This window comes from Cupressus sempervirens, chromosome 10, assembly GCF_028749045.1.
Source record: "Cupressus sempervirens isolate cs-2001-9-10 chromosome 10, ASM2874904v1, whole genome shotgun sequence".
Classification (NCBI taxonomy): Eukaryota; Viridiplantae; Streptophyta; class Pinopsida; order Cupressales; family Cupressaceae; genus Cupressus; species Cupressus sempervirens.
This window is the reverse complement of record NC_143127.1, coordinates 266,749,741-266,774,050: the sequence shown is the minus strand read 5'-3', so window position 1 is coordinate 266,774,050 and position 24,310 is coordinate 266,749,741. Positions and strand designations below refer to the sequence as shown.

General features: G+C 34.7%; 1 protein-coding gene across 1 annotated transcript in view; it reads left to right on the top strand.

The window, feature by feature from the left end:
- Window positions 1-1,876: 1,876 nt before the first annotated feature.
- The window catches only part of LOC149533664 (F-box protein SKIP1-like), a 55,710-nt gene continuing 33,276 nt past the window's right edge, over window positions 1,877-24,310 (top strand). Inside the window, exon 1 of the mRNA XM_089804493.1 lies at window positions 1,877-2,380. Within this exon, the coding sequence (XP_089660619.1) occupies window positions 1,962-2,380 (419 nt within the window). The 5' untranslated portion in view covers window positions 1,877-1,961. The remainder of the gene's footprint in view (window positions 2,381-24,310) is intronic.

The window sequence follows — 24,310 nt, the reverse complement described above, 5'->3', positions numbered from 1 at the left end:
CTAAATAACATACAACCCAAGGTTTTTGCAATCAAACCATTGATGTTCTGAATAACGATTTCTTATTATAATTGTTGTTTCTTTCTTTTCATTGACTTCTTCATAGCTTACCTGGCAAGTTTTATTTAGATTGTTAAGATTGTTTAAACACTTGTTCTAGATTGATGCATTTTCCTTTTATGAACTTTCCATCTTTGTTAGGAATTATTCTAATATTGTCTTTATGGTTCTTACTTTGGTTCGTTGTTTGTCTGGAATACTTTTCTTTATCCAGGTTTTTCTGTATCAATTGTTTAAATTTCCCCCTTTGATTCCAATGATTAGTTTGTTTAAATGCCCTTTCTTCCTTTTTGTGATTCCATCCCTATGTTTAGCTTGGATTCTCGATGATTCTTCCTGAGTTGGTTGATATGGTTGGAAAATTTTAGGAATTTCTTCTATGACTAGTTTATCTCCTTCTTGTTTAAGTAGATCCTTACCTGGAATATCTTGTAGCCTTGTAAGACTTTCAAATGAATTTAAGCAATGTAATGGTGATATTCTTGTTTGTAAAATATTTTGATTCTTTCCATAATTTGTTTTGGAATAAAAACTTAATTGCTATTTGTTCTCTTCTTTATTTAAATCCACCATGAATCCTCCTTAGGGTTCAATATTGGGATATTTGCATTTTCAGTTGCTTAACATTTTTTGATGATTGGACTTTTTCTAGAATCTTTGTCTCATTTTCTCTTAGGTAATGGGAGTCAATCTTGTTTTGCCTTTATTTCATTATGCCTTTTAGTAATTTCCTGCTTATTCATCATGTCTTTTGATGTTTCAATCTCTAATACCTTGAACATTTAGAGCAGAGAATCAGAGAGTTTGGTATTTTTTGAATATTTGCACATTTTTTATGCACAAAAGCTTAATTATTTCTCATGAACCTTCTTCTGCTTTCTGATGTTGTTGAAATTAATCCTTCTTTTTTGTGAGACTTTAGAGCAGGGCACCATAATTTTAGCCTTACTGTCAAACTCTATAAGGGTTAACCTTTATCAATTCATATGTTAGTTTATTTCATTAAATTTATTTGGTCCACAACTCTTTAATGTTGATAGACATTCTACAATGACATAAAGGGTGGAGTGGGGATGGTGTGAGTGTGTTAATGCTAACATTTATTTTTTTGGTTAAATTTAACAACCATACTAAATTTTAAAAAATACTACATAAAATGTTTGCTAAGATTATAAACTTTGGAGATATAAATAATCATTTTTAAAGAAATTAAATAAAAAAACAAGTGGAGATAAAGGAAAATATAAATATTTTTAAATGTAGTAAATTAAATTTTAATCATTTTATTTTATAATAGATATCTATGATTTATTTAAGATATATAGTAAGTATTATAATAAATATAATGCTATATAGACTTTGTGCCCTTTTGTTTTTTATAATTAATGTTTAATTTAAATAAAATAAATTTCAAAATTATTTTAAATAGACTACAAAATATTATTTATTTACATTAAATAAAATGATAATCTTCTCCACTTAAAAAAATTATTATGAAAAAATAATATAGAAAAAAAATGAAGAAAGATAATAGGAAAAAGACAATTAAAAAAATATTAAACTAATTTTAAAAACTAAAACTAAAATATAAATAAAATAAATCTAAAAATTACAACCTAACTTAATTTTGGAAAAAAAAATTAAAAAATTCTACCAACAAAATTCCTATATAAAAAATTAGTAACTTTTATTTGTCTAGTCCTACCATATTAACCCAAATTAAGGACTCTAATAACTAATATAAAGATCCGCCGAAGAAAAGTTGATTAGGTGTTATCCACCCGTAAAATGTTGACTTGCCTTACAACGTATCAGGTAAACTGTAACGCAAATAATTAGTAATACTAATAATAAAGAGCCCCATTCATTCCCTAACAAAGCATAACTCTGGTTGATCTTCGATGGAAGCAAATTGTGCAGATGGGTCTTCTCCATACGGTTCTAAAGAGGTATTCTACAGTGACAAATCTCCGCAGGATAAAAAAGGGGTTGAAATGTCGAGAGACGTTAATTGGTTGGATCTTACAGAGCAGGCGCTCATTGAAATATTCTCAAGGCTGAATTTGGAGGAGAGATGGAATAGCGCATCCACTGTATGCAAATCTTGGTTTAAGGCTTCACGTGATCCATATTTATGGCAGATTGTTGATTTTGAACCGTATTTTGGAAGTACCAGGGAAATTGCCTTATGGTGGACTGTAGAATTTCAGGCAAAAATTGATAAAATGGTGAAGATTGCAGTGGATTGTGGTGGTGAATATATAAGGGAATTGCATGTTAGGCATTGCTCTGACGAATCGATTGCTTATATGGCCCAACGGTATGTATGTTCTTGCGTTGATTGAAAAGTTGTATGTTCTTATTTTTTAGCTTACTGTGTTAAAAGAGGCTGAGTTTTTTTTTGCTGTATGTATCTTTTGCCTTGCTTTGGCAATTTATCAGAGAGGAGGAAGGAGTTAGTATTGTGGTCATGTTACCAGAAGATACATTTTTTTGTAAATAATTGTCTTATGGGCTCTTAAAAAATGTCTAGAATTATACCCCAGAATTTGTTTTCTGTTTTTCGTTTTTTCTATTCACTTTGTTAATTAACCATTGTTGACAACAATAGGGCTTCTAAGTTGTATGCCATGATTAACCCGGCCTTGTAGTTGGGTTATGCTGCATCCAGAAGTTTGATGCTGTGTTTTATCCAATTTCAACACTTTTTGCTTAGATTCCGTAACCGTGCTATCCCAGTCTGTCAGGACATGCTTCTGCCCGGGAAGTTGGATGCATTTTTTTAATCCAATTTAAATACTTTATCTTGTTTCCTGGATAGCTAAACTGGGGTTTATTATATCTGAAATGAATACTTATATGTATTGCCTCTCAAGGGCATCGAATTGGATGGTTTGCGCCTCAGGTTTACGATGCAGGCTTCTAAAAACCGAAAGGAAAAGATAAAATGGTCTTAAAATTAGCAAACAGAAAAGAAACATAATTAAGTTCATGTTTTCATGTGGATTCTTAGGTGTGTTTTGTTCTCTTATATTTGAAATAGTAAGGTAGCTATTGTTTAAGAATTGACAAGAAGCTATAGAAAATAAGAAGGGCTAGAAATAATTAGCAATTGCATATTTCCAAAAGAAATAACTGTAAATTTTTTAAATTAAAACTATTACTACAAATTAGTGATTGCTTAATATAAGCAGAAAAATTAAATTATACATATCTTCCTAAACCTGATCAGCTAAATGAGGAACTGCTCTAACTCTAGAATTTATACAAACAAACAATCAACAGTCTTTAGGGGAAGATAGGGAATGATAATTATCTGGTTTCAAGCCTTGCTGGGTGTATGCTTTATGCTAACTGGATGATGCCATGTGCATGTCCTTGGCAGATTTTGGTGGAATGGCTAGTATTGTATTTTATTTTATTTTTTGATAAGTAATGGGCTGAAGCCTAGAGTATTTACTATTTATTATTATTTGTTGAGATTGATTATTATTGTGTATCAAGTTTGAGTAGACTCCAACCCAAGACCTCCCCAGATGAGAGGCTCACAATTTATTGTTGTGTTGTAGGCTCTTGCCTAGGTGGAATGGGTAGTATTTGATGGAGCCTTTTAATTGAATAGTTTCCTAAGTTTGACTGTGCATGCATAATAAAGCATGTGATGTTAGAACCTTACTGTTTTGAGGAGACTATTTTTAATCTCTGGTACAAGGTTTTGCTGGAAACCTGGCCAAACCCAGATTTGTCCAGATCAGTTTGGGGCCCTGGTCTGGGTTTGGCCAGGGTCCTCCATAAATATACTCAGCCTGGATCTAAAAGCCAGAGACGTGATCCAGGCCTGACCTTGCCCAGGATCGATACCTGGATTGAATGGCCAAACCTGGGGCAGGGGGATCAAAACAGTCATTTTAAGGAAAAGGCAAAAATGTAAAAGCGGGACATTCTAAATATGAAGAGCACACCAAAAATACTGGGGGGAGGGATGAACCAATATATTTAACTTTTAAGCTTGTAAATGTATGAAACTACATAAAAGAAGAAAAAGAATAAACATCAAGATGCAAACATCGAATTTCTCCTTAAAAAACCTTTTGGGTAAAAAACCATGGCACACAGTAGCTTTCGAATTTCAATAAATAAATGGGCACCAACTCAGAGTACATAAGTGGGCACCAACCCAGATTATGTAAGTGGGCACCAACTCACAGCTAGCAGCTCTCAGATAGCACCAACCCTCCTCGAAGTACAAACTCCAACCAGCCGAAGCACCAACTTCGATTTGATCACCAATCAAAATAGGAACTAAAAAATGAACTATAAAAGTTTGAGATGAAATAGCAGCAATCAGAAAATGGATCAGAGAACAATCAATGCTATCTTTGCAGAAAAATCTCTAAACAGGTTATTATACAGATAAAACCCCCTCCAAATATCTGTAGAATAAATCTATTCTGTGATTTTTCTGCAGAAATAGCATTGATGGTTATAATTGCATATAGTTTTAAATGGATCACAATTAAGAATAAGGGCCTTTACAAAGAGACTTACCTTTTCACCTTTCATCACCTGACCTTATAGGGCCCTACATGTATTGTGCCTGCAAAATTGTGGATTTTTGTTGAATATGGAATCCTATATATATATATATATATATATATGGGTATAAGATAGATGTGCAATTGGTTATAAACTTGTAGTGTTTCCGCCATTTGTATAGAAATTGCACAGTTCTGTGGGTTATAGTATTTACAAAGGTATTGCATAAGTAGCCAAAATAAGGCTTGCTATGTGTGCCTAAATTCTATAGGAGATTTCGTGAATGAGGAATATTCTATATTTTCATATTGCTTGCACTTGTCTATTTTATGCTTTCTTGAATCTTCCACAACTTGCTTTGTTAATTAAATCTTCCATTGGAATCTGTTTATCTTATTTGTTGCACATGTGAATGTCATGTTGTTATTGATGTCAAACTTGTAGCTCATCTCTAGAAGATGCATATATTTGTGTTTGTACAATGTGACACAACGTATTATTATCACTGTACATATATGATATCATAATAAGCAAAGTTTGGTGGAGAAGCTGTATAAGGTATATACAGAGGCTCCACGTCTGCTCTGGAGTTTTGGAGATGTTTTTGGTTATCTGCACATTGAAATTGAGTAACTGTGACTGTTTTGGCGAACAGTTAATCAAACTGTTTTCTGCTCTGCACGGGTGGCACATCGACCTATTCTCTGCAGGAATGCTCTGCATGCTTCCGCTTTTTCAGTTTTTTTGGTGATGCAGTCGGCTGATATAATTTTGCTGAGGTTAGGTGATGCTGTGTTGGCCATTCGCAACAATTCTAGAGGTCCACACTTCTTTTAGTGATTGTATGGATGGCATGTATTTGTAGTTTCATCCTTGGTAGCTGACTCATGCTATTTTAATCCTTGGTGGTAAATAGAGTGAAGATTTTAGATATTGAGGAAGGTGTTCTGACTTGTTGTGATGCTTGTCAGACATTTTTTCCTTTCCATGTTTTTGTGACAGTGGTTGGAGCCAACGGTTCACGCATTATGCTACATCCCATTAGGCTGACGTAATGGATATTATTTTCAGTTGTGGTGAATATACATTGGGCCTTGGCAGATGTCCTTTAGAGTTGTTAGAAAGAATTGTGTATGATAGCACATCGTGCATTGTGAATTACTAAAGTGTGAATGTGCAAATATACATAGATGAAATCAGCCAGAGATATTTGAATGATGAACTGTTATGGACATTATAGAGATTACACTTGTAATCAGCTTATTCAGTATAAGCTATTGCAATCAATAATATTGTATCTTGCCCTGAAAGAGGTGATGTTCAGGGTTTGCAAGTCATTGTATCTCGCCCTAAGGCAGTGGTTTTAGTCTGCAAGTCCTATTTAGGTGTAGTGAGCTTATTGGCTTCTAGCCTAAACATTTGTAATCAGTTCTTCATATAATGAGTGTTATTCTTACTGTGGTTTTTGCCATCTTGGGTTTTCCACGTAAAATTCTGGTGTTATGTGTGTTGCTCTTTATATATCAGTTATTTACTTGTGTACATAAGTTATATGAATGAATTATCGGTATAATGTTATTGTTTGAAGTTAAGAGAGCGTGTGTATACTGATCAAGTAGCTTATAAGCATTAAAGTCTTCACAATAAATCTCAAAGGCTTGTCTTTTCTTCTCCTTTGCTTTGCATTTTTCATTACAAATAGAAGATCGAGCTTCACTTATGATTCCAAGCTTGTTGTGGAGTGATGTTTTGCACTGCTCAATGAGGGATACAATTTTGAATGTAATTTGCACAATTAATGGCCTTGGCCCAAAAAATGAGGCTCCATCTTCTTGGATATAATTATACAATTGACAATTCGTAATAGTGTGTGATTCGTCCTTTATGATACTCCATTTTGTTGAGTGTAGGGAACTGTTTGCTGCATCTAAATGCCATGAAGGGTGCAAAAATGATTGAAGTTGTTTCGATGTATTCTCCTTCATTATTTTTGTGATAATATTAAGCTGCTTGGTGTTTATGTGAGCTTTGTTCCACTACAACATGCAGAATCAAATACTTAACATTTCAAAGAGAAACACCAAACAGTTAATCCTCTCTTGATATAAGGCCATCTCTCATGCTAAGCTTGCAAAGAAAGATGATGAAATGACTTCAAGGTTCCTTCTTAATCGTGGACATCACTCAATTTTATGATGTGATATGTTGGTTATCACAAAGGGACTTATGCTATTCATTCAATGGATATCAACTCTTGCACTTCTAAAGGTTTTACCTCACAATGTGCAATGAAAATATAGCATCTGATTTTCCAAATTTTCCACTTTAACTTTAACTTAAACTTTTAACTTCTATTTTTACTTCTACTTTTAACTGTGAATGCAAGGAATCATGGATGACTTGGACCTTTCTAGATGTAATATTTGCAGTTGCTCTACCCACCTAATGCAAGCTTCTAAGAAATACTCCAATGGTTTTCAAATCAATATCTTCTCTCCAATCCCATTAAATGGATGCAAATTAAAGATTGAATATTAATTCAAGTTAAGTGCATTCAATCATCGACTTACCACACAAGGCACCCTTATCATCAGCAAGAGGCTAGATGCTTGGATTTGTTCGAGTCAGACAAGCATCTACAATAACTTCCATTCAACTAAACTAATTCAACATGAAAATAAATCCATTCCAAGTGAAAGATTGAGGGAACCATGCAACACTCTAAAGCAATAACAAGGAATTCACCATGACGAACCAACAATGAATTATCCGTTACTTTGAAAGCATCATAGCAACAGTTTGATCTAAGTCTCCCCCTTAACTATCCTATTCTATTCTAGCTCTCTAATCTCACCTCCTAAGCTAATGAATTACAAATGAGGCGGCCTTGGCCTTTTATAGTAGTTCCAATAGAACAAGGGGCCAAGATAGATTCAAGATCAAGGGCCAAGATTTCTTCCTACAATCCCTAATTAGGGTTGCCAAATTTACAACCAATTACATAAAGGCACCAATTCATTGGCCAATAAGAAAATTACAATGATTTTTCAAACCAATGATAAAATAGGACACTTGGCATGTTGTGATTGACTGTGCTTGAAACTGAAATTTTCTAATTGGAGGAGACAATCGATTGCTGCCTCATCATCTTTATCTTGTGCTTGGAGCCTTGGCTTGTAGAAGATGTTTGTTAAAATTGCCAATATTTCTTTCTCGATTGTCAACAAGTAGCTCTCAACGTTTGAGATTTTCTACATCCTTTGAAATTTCCTCATGGAATTGACTTGAATCATTTGCATCTTTGAACCTGTTTACTTGAGCTTTCTTGATTCTCCTTGAATATGTCCTCATGTAGTTGGATCTTTTGTGCTTTCTTGAATTTGCTCTTGATTTCAATTTGAATTTGTGGGTTGATAACTTGAACATGAACCTTTTCTTCTCACTTGAGTCCTCGAACTTGAGCCATCTCGTTGTAGTATCTGCTTGAAGTTTTGAGGCCTTGATCATCACCTTGCCCTCTAGCTTCTCCTCCTTAGATTCACTTTGCAAAACAAAGGAGAAAAGCATTAAGTTTGTGAAAAAAACTGAAATAGAATCACATCAGTAATAAACAAAATAGATTTCTCTTATTCAAGATTAAGCTCTTTGTAACATCCACTTTTCCATGGTCTTAACTAACAACTAGCATATCAAAGAAATACAGTTATTGCTACATATTCATAGGAAGACAATTATATCAATTATGTTCATGTGAATGAGATTAATGGTTACAATAAATTAAATGAAAAATTTTGTAACTAACAATTGAAGACATCATTAATGAATTTAACACGAAAGTTAAAATCTACATACTGTAGGATTCAACAATGAAATCTGTCTAGGAATGCTTCTGCAAAACCCAAGTTAATCCATAAATACCGCTTAGGAACAATTAGCTATACCACTTTATCATTTAGGGCATCACATACCATTGTATCAATTAGGGCATCAATTACCATTGTATCATCTCTTCTCCTTCCATTGCTAACTATTGCAACAACATTCAGTTAGGAAAATGCACTCATATTCATTATTCAAATAAATGGAAGACTGAAATAAAAATCCATCAGATAAACCTATCTCTTGCATATAGATATATTCCATGTCCAGTTGGAAGATCAATCGATCTAACTGGTTGGCAACTACATTGATAATAAGAGTTTCTTTTATTTAAGGAAATTACTAAAACAATGATATAAATCAGTCCATCTTATCTTCTACTTGAATAAACATCATAAAGGTAAATTACCTGTTATTAATAAATATTTGAATGCTTAACTTATCTTTGTCTGATGCATGTCTTGACATTTTGTGGAGAGGGGAAACATTGTTAGGGGTTTAACCTTCCAACCACGGACCTTAAACTTAACCCCACACTTTCTCTAACTAGAAAGACCCTCCCTATCCGAAATAGACACAGAACACCTTGTCCAGCCATTGAGCATCTTGGTACTTAATTCCACCATTGGACTTGACAATAGAGTATATGATTTGGACAACATGAGCTATTAAATGGTTCTTTAAAAGTAATAAAATTATTATATCAAATCTGATTCTGGTTTCTTGTTCTTGCAAAACTTTCTCTCACCTCTTCACCCAATTTTAGCCATCTAGCCGGGTGAGTTCTAGGTGTCCAATCATGGAGGATATCAATTCATTTGTTGATATATTTCAGTATTGATGTAATACAGTCCTTAAGACTTTAAGAAACCTTGGAGGATATAACTTAAATTTGGAAGACGAGCTTAATCAAAGAGGAAAACATAGTACAAAATGTGTATGTGGTTCAGTCTTAACATGGTGAAATAACTTGATGTGGTTGATCGAAGGTACTGTTTGATAGACTTGAATTACATCAAGGTCGAGCATCATTATTTGGAAATGCTGAAATGCTATTCTTGCATCTATACTTTCAAATGCAATACATATATCAAAATAAATTTAGGAGAACCGATCACATAACTTGGTCAATGGAAGAAGATGGATCTTTGTTTAACTTTGAATGGCCAGCTCTCAAAGTCGGCTTCTTAAATACAGAAATCAGGTTTGAATATCCTTTTAAAAATCAGAAACAAAACTCGGTTCTACCTTTTCACATCAATTGCAGAAAAAGGAAAGAAATAAGAAGAGGGAATAGAAGTAAAATCCACCATGAGGAGGTGCTTGCTCTCCATCATATGGTCGAACATATATGCATACGGAATAATGAAGAAGGCTTCTAGGATGCCATGGCTCTTGATAGCAGTTATAGAAAAGATAACTGGCTTCTTGGTTCACCGATTTTTAAAAGAAAAATGCTAAGTGTACTCCCCGTCTCTTATAGAGATTTATATTTATGAGGAAAGAATTTGAAGGTCTCCTAATCAAAGAATTTTATATATATATATATATATATATATATATATATATTTGCACACATATATATTATTTTTCGAATGGTGATATCATATTATTATCTTGTCCAAGGTTATATCTATTAGGATATACATATCTAAATACGTATATATTTGGTAGATTATTTTATATTCATATCCTCTCAAAGTATACACATATTTATGTATATGTATATTAATAGGGACGAGCTTATATAATCTAATACTATGGTGGCCCCATACTCTTATACTTATGCACACATACGCACACACACACACACACATATTTTTTTGAAATGATGAGAAGGTCAACATAAACCATTAGTGGTACAAAGTTTGATTATGTTTAAATATTTAATGTTTTATTGATTGTCCAAATAGCTCATGGTATTGTCCAACGTACACTCTTGCTTGCCTAGTTGTTTACCCTTAGCCATGGTGATTCAAGATTCATACCTATTTGCCCAGTGATGGTGGTGCCCCTGTGCCCCATTCTTTTTTGAAAATGCTCCCGCCCCTTTGATGTGCTCCCTACAAGGAAATTTGCCACAATTAAATCATATTATCATAAGAAGTTATTAATCATAAATGATCATAACGGTTAACCACCTTTTCAATTCCCATGAATTCATGATAAATAATCAACTATCTGAAATAGCTTTAAATATCATCATAACGGTTAACTAGCATGTTATCTTCATATGAAATTATAACGACTAACCATCTTACCATTTCACATGATTATAACAAATTTCAATTGTCAATTGACTTCACGTAAACCTCAATGACTATATGAACATTTTAATTGGGTCAAAAATTGGGATGTAACACCTTTTTATCTTTTTGCAATGACCAATGTCTTTGGTATTTCTAGATGCTTTGAAGAAATTTTTTTTGGGTAGAAATCCTAAGGCAAGAGGATTTCCATGGTGGGAATCCTACGGTTAAAGGATTTCCACCAAGCATGATAAAAAAAATCATCCCAATTCTAATTAGTTAGCATTAAAATTCGTTTCTCTCACAACTCTTTAATTTGCCCATTTGATTTGTCTTTCATTTCACGAGAGAGGAAAAATATGTCTAAAGGGATGAAATTCCAAGTCGGGAGGATTAATGTGGTGGGAATCCTAAAGCTAGAGGATTTCCATGAAACATGATTTTGCCTTTTTGCACAATTATTTCAAACTTTTCTCTCATTATTATTAAATCTCTCCCTAAGTGGCATCCCCCATTCTCAACCCTTGGTTGGAAAAAAAATGGATTGGTGGAATTCTTGACATTGGAGGATTCCCTTGGTGGAAATCCTAAGCTCACCAAATTTACTTAGTGCGTCATTTCCTTCTATCACTCCAGAACTTCGTCATTTTTCATCACTTTCGCTTTAACTCACCTTGCTTTACCCCAACGCATGCTTGGAATCAATTTTGGCACGAAGTAAAAAAGGGGGAAATTTTGCTTTGAGAGGATTAAGGGTGGAGGATTTCCACCAAATACGATTTTCTCAAAACTCACCCCATTTCTACATTCCTTGGCAATTTCTTGTTCTATTTTACTCATGATGATGCTTTCATGCCATAAATGGGATCTTGAATTCCTTAGAGGGTGGTGGAATCTTGAGTTTGGGAGGTTAATGTGGTAGAAATCCCTAGCTCAGAGGATTTCCACCAAACACGATTTTGCCACTTAGACTCCCAAAAAACTCGTTATTGTGCACCCTTGTGCTAATTCTTTCACTTATTATTGAGTTGCTATGCCATATCATGATTTTGCATCAATTTTGAGTCGATGAGGAGAAGGGTGGAAATCCTAACCTTAGAGGGTTTCCACCAAACATGACTGTGATAGTTATCCTTAGGAATATTACCATTTTTCCTTATCTTCATTGTTTTAACATTGCATTTATCAGTTTGCTACCGTAATAAGGATCCTCACAACGTTTGCGCATCACCTTGTCCTAAGCGGAAATCTTGAGATTTTGGGGAGAAATGATAGCTGGTGGGAATCCTTAGCTTAGAGGATTTCCACCAAACATTTGATTTTTCTTACAATCCTAACCTTTCTCACTTAGACTAAAACTCTATCCTTAGGACTTGGGCTGAGAAAATACCTCAGAAGGACATCAAAATTGTCATACAAACCCTAGACAGACATTACTTCCCAGCAAGCCAAAATTGCTCAAACTCACGCACAATCTTGGAGACTTGAAAATGTTGCCAACTAAAACCACCTAAGACAATGACCCCTACTTGCCAAAGCAAAAAGAGGGGGTCCTCATTTGCAATGGGGTGATGGTGTGAAAACCACACAACACTTGGTTTGAAGGCTTGATTGATTCTCAACACTAGCTATGAGGTCCTTGAAATGTTCAAAGACTTTCTTCATGCACTTAAAACAACACATCCGTGTTTGCCCCGAGAACTCATTTTCTGAAAGTTAGAACATTCTTGGCTATTTAAAAAGGTGTTGTAAAAGATATCAAATCACTATTTATGTCATATTTCCTGCTAGTTGCTGCTGATAATAATGACTATATTTTATAAGGAAAGCATAAATCTCAATAGTGTAATCTTATCTACACAGCAGCAAGGGTTTTGCAAGCAGTCAACAGTCAATATTAGTTCTGGACTCTACACATTCTGTTACAGGCACTATTAAATAGACTGGACAAATAAATATATCCAGAAATTGTGAGTTGTTAGATTAACCAACTTTAGGAACACAATCAACCAAACTTTCTTATCTAATTGAGTTAAAATAGCTGGTAATAAGATTCCAGAAATACATAAACTGAAAACCTCTTACCAGATGCTGTTGCCTTATGGTAGTGAAGTGAATTGGATGGTTTTCTGCTGTAGTCTGTATCCCTACAAGCTACAAATTTTGTGTACCTTTATGTGCGTCAATTGGAATGATTCTAATTCTAATTGCTATGCTCCTTGTTGAAATACCCAACGTTTTATGCAATTCTTGAGAGAGAATTACATATAGAAATCTGAGGGTCTTCATCCCCAATTTCCAATTGAGATGGTTGAAGGTTTTTTTTTCTTGAATATCTTACAATCATCAGGGTTTTTGTCTTTGGGATTGAGTGAACAACTGTACACAATCAGCTGAGTTTAAGAACACAATCAATTGCAGTTTCCTATGTAGTCGAGTTGTAATAGCTGTTAATAAGATTTCAGAAAAAAAAACCTATTACTAGATGCTGCTGCCTTAGAATAGTGAAATGAATTGGATGGTTTGCTGCTGTAGTTTTTATCCTTACAAGCTGCAAACTCTGTGAATCTGCTGTTCAGTAACTTGAATGATTCTAATTCTAATTGTTATGCTGCTTGTTGAAATTCCCATAGTTTTATGCAATTCTTGAGATGGAATCACCTATTGAAATGTGAGGGTTTTCTTCCCCAGTTTCTGCTTGAAATGGATTGAATGAACAAGTGTTTCGGAAATGTTTTTGTTTACAGGTGAGACAGGTTTTGAAGTGACTCAAAAGTCTACTTAAAAAATGCAACCATCAGGATAATCACAACTAACCAACAATCAATTGCCAGCCAAAACACAAACTAACACCAAAAAATAGTTAAAGACCAGCAGAAACAATCGCACTACAACAGGTTTTGAAGGGGCCCCAAAACCCTGTACAACGGATTTTGGCAGGATGTGAAACTCAATTAGAGATAACTGCAAAAGATAGAACACAGACCACAGCTAAAAAATTCCAATCTGCATCAAGACTAGGCTGCAATTACTAAAGCAGAGGGTTTCGATAATCCCCCATAACCTGATTAACAAGTTTTGAAAAGGGTTCCATGATCTTATAGTGACAACCAAAAGCCCCCTCTCTCTGAAGTGTCTGCCTTAGCAGGAGTCAAACAATGGAATATAGGAACACAAACAGCATCAACCACATTACAACGAATACTGAAAGAAAGGGTAGCCCCTTGCAACAACAAACCAACTCTTCCATCCAAACAATCTCTCTCACCCTCAATAAGAGAAGCATCCACCTCTACAGGACAGAATGGAAAGGAAGCTGATAAATAAAGACACAAAGTCTTATTCCTTCTAAGCTAGGTCTCTACCTCCATGAGAGAACAGTCCACCTCAATAGTGTAATATCCCCATCATAAAATAGATTATTAATCAAATCTTTGTTAATGGGCTGATTGATGTAAAATATCTCGAACCCATTTTAATTTTGTTTCCGTAGGTAAGTGTAGCCGTTGTCTATCTTTGTACACCCTTGGAAAGTTTTTTCGATGGGTATTTAAGCACGGCTTGTAGGTGGAGTTAGGTATGCAATTTTGGATTATTTTCTTTGTATTGCGAATTCCTGCTGGGATTCTCTGTTATTTGCCATTTCGGAAGTGGAAGATCTTCCCTACTTGGCTCTTCGGTTTCAATGGGATTCAACTCTCACCCTATTCCGTCTGTGTACTGCTTGGCTCAGATTTGGCAAGTTGGAGCATTATTTGTATGTGGAAATATTATTATTATTTGGTAGCAAGTGTGTATCTATTCGGACTCTAGCTTCTGCAAATTATTTGTGTTTAATGTATTGCATTTTCATTCTAAGCGGCATCGCCAAATTCCTTGCATCACCCCAATTTTCTGTACACCCTCCTGTACCACCATACGACACCTTGGCCTCCACACAACATCCAACCATCACTGTACAGCTTGCAGCATATACTGTACAGCTTCCTTATACCACCGTACAACCAACTCCCATGCCTGCTCCCACACACCGTATGCCCATCCCCTTGTCTTCACCGTACGCCCACTCTGCTTCACCCACAACAACCGTTCGACCCATTCCTTCCCACCATACAGTCAGCTCCATACCCATCCACTGTACGGGCCCACGCTCCAGACTGCATACCGTACGGCCAGCAATATACACCATACAGCCTTTGTCTTTACCCTCCCACTTGGTGTAGCATGTGTACGGACCTTCCTGCGGTGTACGGCCATCTCAATTTCCTCTCTCGGTCTGAAATCTGAGTTGTGAATCGGACAAATCCTCACACAGAGGGAACATAGGGAATGGAACATTACAAATAGGAGACTTGTGAAAAGAAACCAAAGTAAAAGCCAAAAAGGCTCTCCATAGGAAAACAAGAATAATAGAAATAAGTGCCCTCTCAGAAGTACCAGAAAAACCTTTTCTTCCAAAACACTAGAAGAGACCCTTAACCAAAAAACAAAAATCTAAAATTGGCCTAGACAAGGTCAAGGCAATCAGATTTAGTCCAAAGCTAGATAGACTCAAAATATGTTTGCTGGAATTTTAAAAAAAACTATCATACCTAACACATTAAATTGGCAAGCAGCAAGCTAATGACACAGGAACCAACCAGACCACATCCAAAGAAGAGCCAACAACAATAATTTTACAGTCAAGCAAATAAAGAACAATAACCATTGTGACTGCTGCCCATGAACAACCAACAAGGGTAGGGATTGACCACAACTCTCCAACAACATCCCCAGCGCCCTCCTCCAAAGCTCTAGACCCAATGAAAAGCAAAATAGAGATCCAAAAGGGTACTTGCCATAACTCCAGCAGAAACCAAGCCACAAACAACCCCTCCCTATCACAAAAGAAAGAAAAGAAAGAAAAACAAAAACCCAAGACAAACTTAGAAAAAGAAGCCCACTCCTCTCTACCTGCGAAAGAGACAAAATAATCATTGGTGCAAAAAGATAATAAAACCCCCATCACACATCAGCATATATGTATTGCACACTCCAACCTCCAAAAAGTAACCACCACCAATAGCTAGAATCAAGAGCAGGGATTCTCTCGCCAACAAGGACCCAAAATTATGTTTTGAAACTGCTAGCATAGAGCGGTTGGATGAAACCCCTGAATTTGATCCAACAAAGGTAAAGTAGTTTGACTGAGGTTGCATCCCGAGTCCTTGAAGAGAACACAAGAACAGATCGCTACTATTCTGTCCATCCACAAATTCAGCTAAAAATAAGGCAGTCACTATTTCATTCACAAAAGACTCCATTTTGAAATAGGATGACCACCTTGCCATCATCGTCATAGGTCAAGCTGCCATATCCCAAACTAGAAGCCAGAGGTCTGTAGCAATATAGTTACAACAAAAGTAGTGCTGGGTCATCTTCATCTTTGTCTGAATCTCTTCCTTCCTCAGCAGCATGCCTGCCTTGCAACTTTGACCCAACCCAAAACCCTAGCTTGTCTCCTCTTGCTCTCGCTCTCCATCATTGCCTTAACCACTGCATTGGGTGTGATATCCCTTTCCAGAAATAAAATTTAGTATTAATAAATCCAAGTATCAAATAATAAATAAGAAGTAATCAATGTTACAAATAAACGATCAAATAATGATATTTTTAATAATGTTTAAAATAATATTTTATAAAATATATAAATTATAAATGAGTAATATCATTTCAAAATATAACTTAATAATGTAACTATTCATGGTGATTAACATCCACTAAATAATCAGATGTGTCTGTTTGCTGGAAAGGCATATGACCCTTTATTCCAAATAATATAAATATTAATAAAATCCTCTCTTTGGGCATGGGGAGAATGTACAGAGAATAAGCACTGGGAGTCATAGTGAGCCACACAGAGGTATGTACAAACAATATATAAGTAACACAAAACAACGTAGCAAGACCAGTCAGCACTGAATAGACAGTGCAAGAAAGAACTCAGAAAGTAAGAAATATAAATCTTATGGTAAACGACATTAATTCTATAAGAAGTTTAGAACAGTGACGTAAATAGTCAAGATGGTTTGATTGCAAATCGTTGTAAGCTAGGGATGATGTTAGAGGCTTGATCAATACCAATTTGAAGCATTGACCTAGATACTTGACAATAGAGCCAATGAATAACAATGTTCAATATCTCTATTACAGATAACCTGTATTCAAAAGAATATGGTCTAGAATTATAACATTTGATGGAAACAAAGCATAAGAAAATACCATCATTGCATCCTGACTTACAATATTTTCTAATTCAATCACACTACATGGCTACATAGGCTGCTCAAGGAAGGCTTCCAAGTGGAGTCAACAAAAATAAGATGGTATTAAGAATATAGAAGAACGTCAATGGTATCCTTAACCGCCAGCCCTCAAGTCAAGAACAACGACATCACTAATTGCAATAAAATACAAAACCTCATAATACTGCTGGGCAGCAAAAGGCAGAGAGCAGGTAAGTTCACATTCAATTACTTCGAGGCTTGAATAATATTAGGGATGAAGGGATATTATATATGATATAATTTTGGGAAATATATACATAAACAGTTAAATCGTATTTCATACTTATATACTTAAGAGATCATACATAATTTCTGTCTATCTATATATATATATCAGTCTCCAGTTAACACTATCAATAAATAAATAAATAAATAAATATATATATATATATATATATATATATATATATATATATATATATATATATATCAGAAAGCATTCTCAGCTATTAGAACAGGTCTCATGATATTACGTCTACAAAATTATACAAGTCTGTTCCAGGTATTTACAGAGACTATTGGTGTAGGGCACCCAATGAACATGAGGTGGAAATATAAAGATCCATGGAATGCCATGAGCTAGAATGTAAATAGATTAGAAGTGTCATGTAGATCAATATGACCAAGTTGCAATGTAATGAATATCCACTTGTAAGGCCATTGTCATGTTTGGCATTGATAAACCAACACAGTCAAAGGGTTAGAAGATTGGTAAGGAGATTAGGATTTCATGTTTTTGAACGAATCTCAAACCAGAATCCAAACTGGCAACTTAGCATAAAGTTGATGTGAATGGAATGTTTAAGCAAATGTAGTTGAGAAGGATATGAGAAGAGTCAAGTAGGGAGACATGGTTGTTGAATAGGGACAAGAAGGGTCTGTTTGTGGGTAGAAGCCTAGAACACCTAGTTTCCCTGTGCCTATGCATTAACTAGAGACCATTATTTAATTGTAAACACTAATTAATGGATACAGTATGATATGAATGCCTAAGACTTATTATCATTTTAGTTAAGGAGGGAAGTCAAGGATGCCTTCAGGGAGAGGCTAGTGTAAGTTCCAACCGATTGGTATTCCCAAAATAGGGTGGGCAGCAGTGACCCCGAGTGCCTTGAGGGCATTGTACCAAGAATGGCTTAAGGGTTTGGATCTGTAAACTTTAAGGGAAAGCCTATTGAGGACTGGTCTCTAAGCAACTTGATTATATCCAAAACGTCCTCCTTAAACCAAAATAATAAACTTAGTAATCAGGAAGGATAAGATCTTTATTCTGTTAATTAGCATATAAATAGTTTACTTCCTTCCATAAATTAATATGTATCCTATTCAAACTTGGAGGAATCTATGATTAACTATTCTAAGCTTACCAAGGGTCATTACATTAGGAACATTGTCAAAGTGTGTTTTTCTCAAGAAGGGCTGGGAATGTTGTTATTGATGTCAAAGTGTGTTTTTTGCAAGAAGTGAAATTGTTGGAAATATGCTTATTGATATTAGAGTGCGATTGTTTGTTCTATTGGTTTTAATTGGAGAATGGATCTAAATATTTTAAAATATTTGTAATCGGAGGCCAACTCATGGAATTTTATTATGATTTAATTTGATAGGACCTACCTATGCAGATTTTGTAATTAATAATGTTTCGAAAGGTGTAATAAAAGGTGAATCATGCTTGTATGCGTAGGAGAAAAGGTTTATTATTTTAGTTCAGATTAGAGCAGATTTTGTGAACTATTAAAATGCAGAAAGATGTTCATTATCCGTTGAACATTCAACAAACAACATTCAGAAGGTGAATTTTGTAATAGAGGTTGGTGCCGCTTGAAAGAAGTGATTGGTGTCTCTTGATGATTTGGTGTCAGTTGTGGGGTTTGGTGTCTCCAGCAGTTTGGTGCCTGCAAATTCTGCAAGTAAGGATTTGTAATGCCCCTTCTTGGGACATTCATGATTTGTGCCCTAAAAAAACAATTGCAACTTAAGATGAGAATTTAAATATTTTTATAAAAAAATCTTATCAGAATTGAAGATATTTTATTATAATATTCAACTAAAATTTTCAAGAATAATTTGGAAGATAGAACACAATCATGATTTTCTGCAATAACTCTCCTTTAAACTATCTTTTCAAATATCAATTAAACACAAATCAATAAATCTTAACATCATTAATATTAGGATGAATACATTCAAGCATATATCTCATAGCAATATTAAGTTGGGCCATCCTAAATAATAACATCATTCTGATGAATACATTAGAGCATATTCCTCGTAGCCATATTAAGGTAGGTCATCCTCAATATTGCCAAGAGCATGTCGGTTGGGGGGAGCATCTTTACAACTCTCAATTCATCTCGTAGTGGGACCTTTCTCCTTGATCAAGCCCAAGGGAACAAAAGGTGTGCCATCCATCTCACCTCTTGGCCCACAAGCAGGGAAGGTTGGCCATTCATTCCATTTCAGGGTGGTGTACTTGATAAGAGCATGATAGGAGGGGCCCTCCCTATTTGCATGACGCTTTCGTAAATTCAAAATTGATTGCTCTAGGAATTTTCTAGAGTACGGCTGATTGATTTATTAAATATTTGAATGATTTGATGATGGAATGGTGATACTTGCATAGTTGATGTTTGAATGATTTGATTGAATTAATGGAAGAATTGATTGTTGGTTTATTAAATTATTTGCTTGATTCCTTTATTTGGTAATTGATGATTGCTGCATGATTGAATGAACATTGAATTCTAGAGTGATATAAGTTTTTTGATTGAGCGAGTGCTAATATTCATTTAATTGGCGAGTGATGATTGATGAGTGATCCTTGATGCTTGAAAAATATTTTATTGGCAAAAAGAGTCACCACCTTTTATTACAATTGAATCACATCCCTCGTTGCTGCCTTTTGAAAACAATAAATTAATTTCCATATTGATCTCTCATCCATTGTAACATCCAGATTTTCTAGGTCCAAATTAACATCTAACATAAGCATAGAATTTAGTTATAACTTCGATTTCATAGGAAGGCAGTTACATCATTCATGTTCATGTGAAGAAGATTTACCGTTAAAATCAGTTAAACAAAATTTCTTATCTAATTACTTGAAATACCATTAAATGAAATAACTTCAGAAATTGAAATCACATACCTCGGAAAACTGAGACTGAAAATCATCTAAGTATGCTTCTTCAACCACCCGAGTTAGTCCACCAATACTCAAACAATTTCTCAAATCGACTGCTATCTCAAAAATCATTTGATGAATACCACTAAATACCAATATAACTTAAATTAGGGTATCACATATCATCTTACCAATTAGGGCATCAATTACCATCGGTTTATTTAGGGCTTCTGGTACTACTTTACCACTTAGGGCTTCCGCAACCACTGATTCAATTTAGGGCTTCCGCGACAACGAATTTTATCTAGGGTTTCTGCGACGACGGATTCAATTTAGGGCTTCCGCAACCACGGATTCAACTAGGGTTTTCGATACCACGGATTCAGTTAGGGCTTCCAATACCACCATAGCAATTAAGGTTCCAGCTGTCACACAATCAATTAGGGCCTCGGATTTCTTTTCCTTCGATTGCTTATCTGTGACAAATTCTCAAGATTAGATCAATACTTATATTCAATATTCATTTATATGAAAGTAAAATGAGGATAACAATGAAATACTTCAATTAAATCTTACCTTCTCATAAACAAAAATGATAATACCTGTTTTTGATAAACAATTGAGTGCATGGCTTATCTCTTTCTGACGCATATTCAACATCTTGAGAGAGGTGAAACATTGTCAGGGGCTTTACCACCCAACCTCGGACCATATCATGTCCCCACACGATCTCTAACGAGAAAGGCCCTCTCTACCCGGAATTGACAGGGAACATCATTCCATCCACTGGTGTCATGATATATAACTCGCCATACGACCTGGTAGCAGGAGTTCACTGTAACAGGAATATGCATGAGTTATTAATTAATTCATATTAATGGTAAATATTGAAATGACATAGATAATGCTGATTCATATTATTGAAGATTCCTTTCTTTTCTCCTCATCCTATTCGGGCCTCCAAGCCTGTGATTCCCAGGTGTTATTAGGTTAAAGATCACAATGATATCTTACAACTTCTTCACCACATACCGGCATCTTACCTAGTGATTTCCTTCCAGGTTCATTATCTCATTCTCAATTAAATGTATAATTCAGGATGGGTCTGATTCTAAACTGGGTTGATTTACTTTCTTATCATGGATCCGAAGATAATTCAAGTAGCTCTACACACACACACATATATATATAAGAGAACAAACTTTATAGTTTCAATGTCATACCAAATTTTGGATGTAATCCGACTCTAATGAATATAAAACATTGCTATAATCTTGCATAGGGCAATCTACTGAATTTAGAGGATTTCACTGATTCAAAAAGGAATGAAACCGACTTGGCTTTATTTAACTTCAGAATGTAAACAAAGACAGATCTATAAATTTCGTTTGGATACAATTTGTCATCTTTTGCATGAAAGCAAGATGACATACTTGCATGATTACTGGAATCAAGGAGCTTTTAATGTTTTATACTTAGAGCCGACTCAGCATTAGAAGAGGTAATTAAAGAAATGCAAAAGTCAAAGGATTACATATTTTGATATTAAAAGATTATCAGTCTTGTTTATAAGTAAAAACATTATTATGTTACTGCAACTGGCAATCAAATGATCTTTAGTAAATTACAATGAATTTGAAAAGGTTTCTAACCGGCTTATCATTAACTGTCATCGCTAGTAAAATAAAGCAGACTGTAAATGGGAAACATGAATGGCTTCAATCATAAATTGCAGTCTCTAATATAAAAGAAGAAACGACTATGATAAGAATTATGTTTGGCTTAAAACATGACCCGTAACCCCAAATGAAGAAGAACGAATTTCATGATCATAAGACTGTTCGATTTTACAATAAACTTTAGCATTTTCGAATCATCAAAGGGTAAGTAATACAGCTTTAAAAAGATCTTACAAGACCCTCTGTCACTGTGGTCTGAGATGGCCTCTCTGCTCGACTACTCCTGCCTTCCAAGCTTGAAGTTCCACAGTGGATAGCGATAACATACTGCCTCTGCAATCTAAAAAGGCTTCCGCCTGTCTCCAACCTGCCTCTCTGGTCTGTATCCCGCGGTGCATGATATCATTATGAAAGGATGCAAGTAATTCAAAATCGGGTGTTACTGACACAGTATTTCTGAGCAAGGAAATCGATGGAAATTCATGTATGAAAGAAAACCGATTTTCCCCCCCTTGCCGAGTTATGTTGATGGTTTAAAAATAAAGCTACGAGCCAGACCTTTTGGCTTCCTCCCGATACAAGATCATATTCCACGGCTTCCATATAAGAGACAAATAATGACTTTCCATCTCCCATCAGTTATAAAGAAAGCCCCCTCAAATTTCCAAAATGAAAATATGAATACATCAAAAATTCCAATTTAAAGATAAGGAAAAGAAAAAACTCAATTTGCCAAAAGTTTAAATCGATTAATTATGCCAGGTGTTATCATTTAAAAGCAATAATATCAAATTGGAAGAATAGAGTTGCAAAGTTATATTTCAAGGATTATAATAATTTATTATAATTCTAACGTTATTAAAATCTTACATATACAAGCAACATTATTTTATTAATTAAATTATAATGGTGTCAAATCATTGTTATATCTAAATGAGCATTTATAAACAATTATTTAAAAATACTACGACAAAAGATAATATAAAATTCTTTAATATGCTTTTAATATTTTATCCCAATTATTTTAATTAAAGTATTAAATAACTCATGCAAGTCCTGCAGATGTATTTTGGCTAGGTCTTTTACTTGTCTACCCAGTGATGGTGACGTCTTGCCTAATTCTTTTCTGACAATGCTTTCACCCCTTCGACATGCTTCCTGCAAGGAAATTCTTCGTAATTAAATTATATATTATTTAATAATAAATAATCATAACAATTAACTTTCATCTTGATTCCATGAATTTGCGATTAACGATCAACTAATATGTCATCTTCACTTAAAATCATAACGACCAACTATCTTACCATTTCGCCTGATTATATCAAATTAAACTGCCAACTGACTTCATGCGAACCTCAAAGGCTATATTTCAAGCTAGGTTAAAAATTGGGATGTAATATCCATGCCCTCAATTTAAACTATCTTCCTTTTATATCTTTGAATGTGAGGGAGAAGTCACAATGCTTACCCTATGAAAGAGCACTTTCTTTCACAATTGGCTTCCTTTGAAAGAGTACAATCTTTCACAGTTTTTTATCTTTGAAATTTTCACTTCCTTATTTTATTCCCATTGGTTTACACTTATCTTTGATTTTAATGTTCCATTATTTTTTACTTCCTCTCTTATGTATTTCCTCCCAAGGAAATAATCTCCCTTTTATATTTGACTATTTCTAGAGTTATTTTGGGTTTGTAAATAAAAAATACAATTCATTTGCTTCTTTGTTGGATTGCAATGCCATTTGTTGTAAGTGCAACAGCATTGATCATAGAGCACTTTTTTTGAGGAAGTAGTTTTGTGAAATCTCCTAGACAAGACAAGAAAGCGAATACCCTACTAAATGGAAGAAAGAACCTGCAAACATTTGGATAAGGAAGCAGGAGCAAGGAAAAAAAAGAGAGAATTCTATGCTAGTGCAAATTGCTTTTCATGCCCACAATAAAAGAAACCAATGCTACATTGATAGTGGATGCTCAAGCTACATGACAAGGGACAAGAACAAGTTTCTCACTTTGAAGACAATAGATGGCAGAATTATGAAATTGGGAGATAATGCTACAACAAGAATATTTGGAAAAACTATTCTTAGCTTGGATAATGGAAAGACAAAATCAAAAAATGTGTTGCAAGTTTTGAAGCATAATTTTTCTAGTGTTATTCAAATTCATGGTCAAGGGCATACCTTTACATTTCATGCTTAAGGTTGTGAGATCAGGATGACAAGCACAACAAAGGTAGTTGGAAAGGCAAATAGAGAAATAGGCAATCTATACATTCTTGGTGAGATCAAGGGAGAGAGGCATGTATAGTACAAACATATGAATGTTGGTCATAGCATTGAAGAACATTCCATATGAAGTTACAAATTTTTGATATTTAGACACTGTATTAGTTAATGTTGAGTAGCCTACAATATGTGAGAGCAGCCAGGCAATAAGCAAGAGAAACTCTTG